Raw genomic sequence first — 9,073 nt, 5'->3', positions numbered from 1 at the left:
AGTTGCCTTGAATAGACATGAAAGCTGTAATCCACGAAAGGCACATTAAAAGGGAATGCAGAAGCCTTGAAGTGCATAAATTAAAAGACTGACAGAAGATGACAAAAATCAGTTTTAATATATTCCTGTTAGATACAAGTGGAGTCATTTCATGAAGTTATATCTAAGAAATGAAACATGTTTTTATTCTTCTAAGAGAATTAAATCACTCACACAGTGAGACTAGACCCAAACATGAATCCAAGAGAAAATATATTTAACAATTACAAAATAACTTCCATGGTTTAGTTTCTATTTTCAAAACAAAGATCCTCGTTGCCACCTCATTTGTCTCTGGTGTATAACGTTAGATACACATACATCATAACACACAGGGGACTCTCCAGGGAGAAATGGTCAATTTAAATGTAATGAAACATGGAGCATTATGAAGTCCACTAGCATCTATTTCTCTATGAACCATGCTTAGCAAGACAGAATGACGACAACATTACTGACAGATTATGGAACATAAACAGCTCTTCACAGGAGGTAAAAGCAAGTTGTTGATGTATTTTTAGAAAGCCATTTGGGTAAAGTCAGAGTGATTTACAGTTTCAGAGTGGTTTTGATAAAAAAAAAAAAAAAAAAGGAATCTGTTGAAAGCAGACTCATGAGAAAGTTCATTGCCCTCTTGGAGCTTCAGATGAAATTAAATACTGAATGTAATTATGGTCTTCAACCTCACAATTTTGCAGGTGCCACAAAGATTTTAAAGTTGGAAAAAGTATAATGGCACAATTCAATTTTAAAAAACACTTCTGCCAGTTTTCATATCATGAGGGATGATGCTGCAAAAAATGTCCACGACTGATCAAAAAACTGCCGTTGTAGATGGTTGGAGGTCAGCCCAGGTATCTGATTACCAAGAATATGAAGACACAGGTCAGCAGCATGCCTCCAATCATGATGAACTTATCTTGGGTGGCTCGCCTTTCTATGAGTCTCATCACCGTGTTGGACAGCCCTAACATGTTGGCCACGTCCAGCATCTTCTTATGGGTCCCCTGTGCAGAGTGGAAACACAGCCATGTGAAAATCAGTAATCACATGTATCAGATTAGGCTTTAACAGCCAGAAATACACAAAATGTTTGGGAAAATCTAGACATCGCATGACCGCATTGTAATTATCGACACTAATTCGTCTGATTTCGGGAGACGTTGAGTGCCAACACCCTCCTTGACGTGCTGTTCCGTCAGAAGTTTTCTCATGGCTAGACAACCAGGCTGTCAGTGCTGATCAACAGACACACCCTGATAAGAGGAGGCCTGAAGCAAAACCAGGAAGACCATCTCCTCCCTGGAAACAAAGACTCACTCTCCGGCCGTGCATATACGCATTAACAATAAGACTATTGTGATCAATGTGGACACCAGAAACTGGGTCAGGGAGTATGAATTTTAACCTGAAAGTATCCAGAGAACGTCTTTTCCCATCACTAGAAAACTTTCTTTTTATAAGTGCTACAGATTGTTCATTCTAGCTTCTGAATAAAGTCATAAGCACATACCTTCAGCGTAGATCTTTGATCTCTGAGGCCGTTGAGGATGCCACTGCCGCTGCCCAGGAGGTCGTCCATGCCTCTGTGTGCGTTGTGCAAGTTGGAGTTTAACTGAAGGGTCTCATCTATGGGGATGGAGGTATCTGCATCCTATTTAACAAGAACAGACACTTTTTCATTCAGTTTGAGATTAACATGTTATGTTTTAATGTAATATGTTACTATAAGACTGGAGACTAGCTGTCAAAGTGTCTGAGCAAAAAGGTCAGAGTGCTGGATTCATACCTAATAAAGTGATTGCCAACTTCACTAACTATAACCTGAGCTTAGTAGCTATAATCAGGTGGCTGGTGTTTATTCTCCACCCTGCTTTAAGGTACATTTGACTTGCATTGGTTGTGAAGGTACGGCTCATGAGTTCCTCCCTCTCTCTGTCCTGCGCCTCTCTGGCGTAGCGTCGGTGCTGGAAATTTTGCAGGGCAGTCCGGATGTGTTGAACATCATACTTGAGTTGGTCCACTCGCCTGAGGGAATACATGATAGTGATATAAAGTTTGACATTGCACTTTATCGTATAATTCTTGCTGTTAATAATTGTTCTGAATGATGAGAACATTTCTTTTTTCCTCAAATCTCTAATGCAACTGGAATGAAGAAGAATTAACTTGAGGGCACAGTCTCCCCCTCTCTTGAGCTTCACTCAGGCCCCACTACAGATTTACTAAGATCAGAGGAGTGCTGTGGGACGGGGTGTATTGTGTCCCCTTAGGCCTGTTTACCCAGCTCAGAAATGAGTCTTTGCCCAATGCAGCAGGAATGCTGGTGATGACGGGGCTTCTGAGGAAATGTTTTCATAGAGCCACGTCGCCACAGGGCAGGACAGGGATGCCTGTCTCATCTCCTACACCCTCCTTGTGCCTTTATGAGATATGACTCGCCCTGCCAGCTCTGGGGCTTTAGGGTCACCATCAATTGACGCAACACTCACAATTTGGCGTTCTGGCGGCGGTTTGGTGGTTCCTTGCTGGCCAGGATCTCAAGGCGCTCTAAATGATTGAAGATCTGGTCGATTCTGGCTTGCAGTTCATTCTCTAACACTTGTATATTGGGAAGAAGAAAAAAAGACAAATTATTATAATTATAATCATATAACATCATATTTTTTAACACTTAGATCCAAAAGGAAACTGTCCCACGACTTGTAAAAAATGTACTTTTGTTGAAGGTAAATCATACATTTACTATTTTTATAACTTCATTCATTATGCCGGTGCCTGTTTATCAAAGAGTGATAGTACACTTATACATGGTTGTGTTAAGATCCATTACAATGGCAATTATCAGTGGAATGTCCCTTTCTCATTAGTAACTGTGTAGGCTTAGCATGTTCTCCTTTGGGTTAAAACAGCGGTTCTCAAACTTTTTCACATCAAGGACCCCTAAACTGATACAAATTAGATCATGGACCCCCATCTCATAAGATTTTTACTTTTAAATGTTTTATTACAGAAACTGTATGAAACCCATGGCTTAAATAGTCATATGTCATTATATTACTTATGGTTGTAATTATAGTGTAAATAAATGATTCCCCTTTTTTTGCTAGGATCCCCTGGAACCTTAGGGGTCCTCGGACTGCACTTTGAGCACCACTTGGTTAAATTACAAGTTGATGTCATAATTTGGGAAAGGGAGGGGGAGCTTGTGTGCAGCCTGGCTTCCACCATTATCTCGAAGAAGCCCTCCCAGCTTCGGTCACTGTATCCACCCCTGCTGCTTCCTGTCCTGGGACCAGCTTGGCCCAGAGCTCCCACCACCACCCCTCCACCTCCACCTCCACCTCCACCCACTATTTATACACCAGAGAGGGGTGACAGGCAGCCACAACAAAAAGAGCCTGCGTTGAATAGAAATTAAGAAGCCATTCAAAGGATAATCACTAAGTACGGATGTACTACTACAATAACAGCAGTCACATACAGAACAGAGGGTCCAGCTCATTACTCACAGTGTACTGATTGACGGTCTGTCTTCTCCAGGTTGCCCATGAGACACTGCACCTCCTGGATTTGTCTAAAACATACAGTTAATCGTCAATGGAGGCATCAACCAATACATGAGTGAGATTATGAACATTTGTCATACTCAAAAAACAACCGTGGAAACATTTGAATGACTCAATATGTTCATATTAGTTCACTACAGCTGCAACTGAAGTTCAATGATTTCGCTGATTGGCAAGATAAGAAGAGACGACAGACGCACTCACTTGTTTGTCTGGTGGTAAAGTGTCTCCATGTTGCCGCCGCTCTGATAAAACACTGCTTTTTTAAAAAAATGTTTAAAACGTGGCTTTATTTTAACACCTTTACTCTGACAGGTAGCTAGGCTAGCCAGCTAGCTGACGGTAGTGGAGAGTGTACACGTCATCAGCAGAGCTTTTGTGTACGGAAATAGGAAAGCGGAAGCTCCGTTGCGTCAAGACGGAGATAAGGGAAAAAAGAAGAGCGCTCACTCCGCCTCGATTTTTTTTTTTGATACTGCAGATCTGTACTTCAGCTTTTTTTTTTTGCTTCGGGAATGGGCAGTTTCTATGACTTTTCTGTGAGGTAAAGCTTCTGTTATATTACCCATAGTTAATACCATGGCAACCAGGAATATTTATAATAAGTCTTTTATCCCAAAAGCAATTCATATTTTAAACACTTCCAAATGATAAATACGCACACGATATGCAGTTGTATTTTTATACCTTATATATTTTAAATATTTATATATTTTATGTAATTTAAGTATGATTTAATTGAGTTAGTTATAGATTCTATGTTTTTTATGTAATTTCTGTCTATTGTATGTCTGTTATTGGTACTTGTCTTTACTATAGCCAAAGACAATTTCCCACCATGGTGGACAATAAAGTTTTATTTCTATCCTATTATTTTCTATTCTATTATATTCTATTATTTTCTTTTCTTTTCTTTTCTTTTCTTTTCTTTTCTTTTCTTTTCTTTTCTTTTCTTTTCTTTTGTATTACTATTCGATCTAGCATTTTATTTTATAATATTGTTTTGACTACTATTGTTTTTATTGCTTTTGTACTTATTAATTATTGTTCTTTTTTAAAAATTGATGCTCTTCTATTTATTTACTGTCCATTTGCTGATGCAATAATAATAAATGTATTTATATTAAATAAATGTCCCCATCTTGGGACTAATAGGGGAATATCTTATCTTATCTGGTCTGATCTTGATATTTAGTCAGTTAATGATATTTGCCTTTACACAAAATGCTGAAGAAACACCACCTAGTGTTAGTACCACTCAGCAGCAGACACATATTTAAGAAACTTTCTAAAAATGTAATTGCTTGTTCAGTTTTAGGAATTGTCCTTCAGTATCTCCCACTTCCACTAAAAAAGACTGATGCTGTTCTTACTATGTAAATCCCAGGAACATTTCACCTTACTATGTAAATCCGAAGAACATTGAACTTTACTGTTTAAATCCCAAGAATATTGTACTTTATGACGTAAATTCCAGGAACATTGCACACATGCATATAATCTCAGGAACTTCTGCACATTGCACATTTATAGTATATTGCAGATTGCTGTGTATTACTGTGTCAATTAGAATTTCTCTCAAGGGGGATCAATAAAAATACATCATGTCTTATCTTATCTTATCTTATCTTATCTTATCTTATCTTAAATGTGATGCATCACTATGGTGGAATATATTTATTTTCAAGTCTGTAGTAAGTAGCATTTTGAGATTGACTGAGAAAAGTGAAAAGTGCAGTAAGCTACAAATAAAATGTATTATTAGTAGCCTGTTATTAAGTAAGACGTCAAATTCAATGTCAAATATACACCGTATGGTTGTTCAAATCCCCCATAAACTTCCCAAATTTAACTCTAAGCTGTAGGCTACATGTTGCATTATATTTTATATTCCCTTAAAAGTAATAGCTGACAGGTGTGATAGCAGAGATCCTTTCCCCACTAAGTCAACCTCTGATGACATGTAGACATGTGACAGCAGAAACTCTGTGAAACTTGTCCTGGGGCTAGCTTTTGTCAGCTCACCCTGACTCTGGTCTAATTAGGCTATCCTCTTGTTCCACAGATATGTGTCAGAATATTCCTGTCTGTCTATCCAGAGGCTTCCTCCTTGCCTGCAGACAGAGACACCAAAACTAATGATATCAAACTTTACATAGTCACAGATCACCGTGGAGAAGATGTCTGAGGAAGCAGACAGGTTGTTTGTGAAGTTGCCCGTCACAGACTGACTGTCACGGAGGAGTGTGTGAAAATGCCATGATTGGATTTCCCAGAACAGGCGGTGAAAATTTCACAATAGTTCCTTGGTGATTTGGTGGGAGGAAATTCGTCCTGCGGCGATGCCTGTCACCTCAACAAACCCGCACCTCAGTCACCTTGCTCCAACCTTCAATCACCGTCTACTAATTTGTAAATGGAGAATCAATGAGCACAGGAGCAAGCAAAGCAACATCAAGCATCCTTTGCCTGACTTGTGCATTGAGGTGTTACAAGCTCCTGTTTGCCAATGATAGCTGTATTTGTTTATCTCATTCAGCGCAGCAATCAACAGTCGGCCCAGACAGTTTTCCGTGGCTGCCTGATGGTACTTGAGTTGATGGCTGTATCTTCAGGCTAGACACTTCTCAACACAGGTCTTTTTTTTTTTACCCATCCTCACATGTCAGAAACCTTGAGATCTGTTCATGCCACTTCTTGCTCTTGCTGTTCACCGTTTTTGGTTGTCATAACATATCCCCAGGGCAGTGGTTGGATGTGCACAGCTTTAACCTGTTGCTCAGAGTAGAGAAGAAGTAGAGAAAAGGGAGAAATAAGGCCCCTCTCCCGCCCCCAACCATCTCTGAGCAGTTACATGAGGCACATTTACCTTTCTCTCAAGGTCATGGGGTTCTCTCTGTCTGTCCTTTATCTTTCAGCCCTGAGGAAAGGATGAGATGAGCTTACTGGTTTTCCTCCACACCTGAGCACCACGGGCACAAACTGGAATTCAGACTCCAGGTGTGGGGCATGATCACACCACTCCGACTGACCGGAATGTCACGTGTGGTTTGACTACCATACCCTAATGCACATTCAAAATGTAAAGTTAGGGTTGCGCTTAGTTATTATCTCCAACAAGGGAGCTGTTTTTCTTAGGCCCTGTTTGTTTGTAGTGTCTGTTAGTTAGTTATCAGTATATATTAAAAGCGTTTTTAACAGCTAAGCTAGGGCATGACTCAAGTAATTAGTTTTGGTGTGAACTAGGATTTTGAGGTAGGGTATTTTTGAAGATTTTAGCTGTTTTTGACTAGTATGGAAGGCCAGAGAGGCAAGTGATGGGAGAATTCTGGTTATCAATTTTCTAAGTCTGATCTGAATTGTTTTCTCTCCTGTGTTTAGGACTGTGAAAACCGGTGAACATTTTTTTTTTTTTTATGTTTGTTTTTTGTAATACACATTTAAGCCACAAGAGGCTGTAGTGCACCACTTCTAAAACACTACGAAATCCGTTTTTTCACCTTATTTCACAGATGAAAAAAGAAACTTTTTCCCACCTGTTAATAAATCATAAACATAGAATAGAAAACAATTTAGGTCCGAAAATGGAAAATGGATCACCAGATTTTTTTCTTCCACGTGCCTCTCAGGGCTTCTGTAGACTAGCTAAGAAATACGTATTTTAGTTATGTATTAACTGCTTTACTACGTATGCAATTTTAACATTACACAGCATCAGCAATGGGACCAGATTTGTTTCATAGTAATTGAACAAAATGTCCCAAGAATCAAATTAAAATAATTGAATGTCATTAAAACAATTTGAAACCAGAGAAAAACCCCAAAGAAAACTTAGAATAACACTATTTAACACGTTTATTAAAAAAACCCAAAAACCTCTCCATTTTTCTTTCACTGATCAGAATTTCTCTTCTCTTCCAATTTCACTGCTGAACTTTTCACTTGTTGCTCATCCAGACCACAACCTGTTACTCCACAAATAATTGGCTAACAGGGATGCAGCTCTGTAACAAAGAGCTTTGTGTCAGAACTTTAAAAGTGTATAGGTGAAACTGAAAAAAATGGTGCAGAGAAATCCAGATCATTTTTAGATAAATGTCTTTATTGTCAGTTTTACCTTTGAGGTAATTTTTTTTTTTTTGCACATGTCATTAGATTCTTGGGAGATTTTGTTCTATTTTATTGAAACAAATTTAATTCCATACATTGGAAGTGGTATTAGATTTATATGAACACAGAATTTAAGTATGTATGTTGAGTAAATGTGTGTCTGTGTGTGTGTGCGCGTGTGGATTCGGCACCGGATCATCAAAGAATGCTATTTCCTGGTGCCAGGCTTTGGTCCTTTGGGGGCAAAATTTTGCGCTGGATCAGTCTCCTTGTCTTGGTTAGACAACACGGCAGCAGAGTTATTGTTAAAGGAAGAGAGCGCTCAGTGTACTCAGTGTGATTACCCCTACACCCCACCCATACGCCACTGTTTTGTTCGCCAAGGGAAAATTATGTATTATTGAGTCACTTCTATACAATATACTTAATAATCTTTGCCAGGCAATATAACACATCATAACTCTACAATTATTGCCCAAGACAGACAGTCAGTGAAGAAGCCAATTATGAGGAGCAAAATTGCCTTGGGTCAACAATTTTTGGATACCAGTCATTTTTTGACGGCACGCTGATCTTCTCACTCCCCCCGAGGGAGATGATCCACTAGACTTTGAAGCAGTGATGAGATGCTGAATGAAAGCAAAGGAGGGCCTGTCAGAGACGACAGGAGAAACTCATAAGCTCCCAGTGTCTCAGTGGATTCTGCTGGGAAAGAGGTCCTTTGACCTTATTTTCTACCCTCTGGAGTGTAGAAAGGAGAGAGGACTGCCTTTTCTGAATAAGAGAAAGTGATAAGCTTTATTGTTTTACTCCCTCAAAGAGCATAGATTGATCATACAGCTGTGAACCACACTCATACACACTCAAATAGACACAGCCCTGTGGCCATACCACCTGTGACACCTAGACCTCTCCAGATGAGAGATGCTGTCCACCCGTGCGGTTCGAGGACAGCTCAGCACAGATGGGAATAAAAACATCAACATGGCACGGAGCACTATGCCGGGCTTCCCCTGCCTGGCCTATTACACAGACTGACAGCTTCCTACCCACAGTCATGCACTCACTCTCGACCACACTCTCATGATCAAGTCGTACGTGTCAGTTAGGTAAAAGTGTGGGGTTCTTAGAGCTCAAAAGATAATAGATTTTGATTGTACATGATTGTGTATCTGAATCTTTTAATGACAGGGATGGTTTAATAAGTATGAGCACACACTGAAATACAGCCAATAGACAGTATAATTGTGTAGCTGCAGATATTACAAATAATCACAGACTACATTCCAGACTCTTTTTTTTATAGAGATGTTGCTTGTTGAGAGAACACTAGGCTCTTCTTTTTTATCTGTGTT

The 9,073-nt window shown here is 39.4% G+C and overlaps 1 protein-coding gene across 1 annotated transcript; it reads right to left on the bottom strand.

Annotated features, from left to right (window-relative positions):
• Window positions 1-99: 99 nt before the first annotated feature.
• Window positions 100-3,971, bottom strand: gosr2 (golgi SNAP receptor complex member 2). The gene is made up of 6 exons (XM_062439007.1): window positions 3,813-3,971; window positions 3,552-3,616; window positions 2,532-2,640; window positions 1,935-2,067; window positions 1,553-1,693; window positions 100-1,046 (listed from the first exon to the last, which is right to left on the bottom strand). Exons 1-6 carry the CDS (start codon window positions 3,839-3,841, stop codon window positions 885-887), a joined length of 639 nt encoding a protein of 212 aa, XP_062294991.1. The 5' UTR covers window positions 3,842-3,971; the 3' UTR covers window positions 100-884.
• Window positions 3,972-9,073: the final 5,102 nt, after the last annotated feature.

This window comes from Scomber scombrus, chromosome 18 (assembly GCF_963691925.1).
Source record: "Scomber scombrus chromosome 18, fScoSco1.1, whole genome shotgun sequence".
Lineage (NCBI taxonomy): Eukaryota > Metazoa > Chordata > Actinopteri > Scombriformes > Scombridae > Scomber > Scomber scombrus.
The sequence above is the reverse complement of the archived record's forward strand: the minus strand, read 5'-3'. Positions and strand labels throughout refer to the sequence as shown.

What these genes read in the sequence shown, in the direction of transcription:
- gosr2 (XM_062439007.1), bottom strand. Translation starts at nt 3,841, where the DNA reads ATGGAGACACTTTACCACCAGACAAACAA. An exon ending in AGACCGTCAATCAGTACACT is followed by an intron (nt 2,641 to 3,551) that starts GTGAGTAATGAG and finishes CCAATATACAAG; the next exon opens with TGTTAGAGAATGAACTGCAA. An exon ending in GCCGTACCTTCACAACCAAT is followed by an intron (nt 1,694 to 1,934) that starts GCAAGTCAAATG and finishes CTTGTTAAATAG; the next exon opens with GATGCAGATACCTCCATCCC.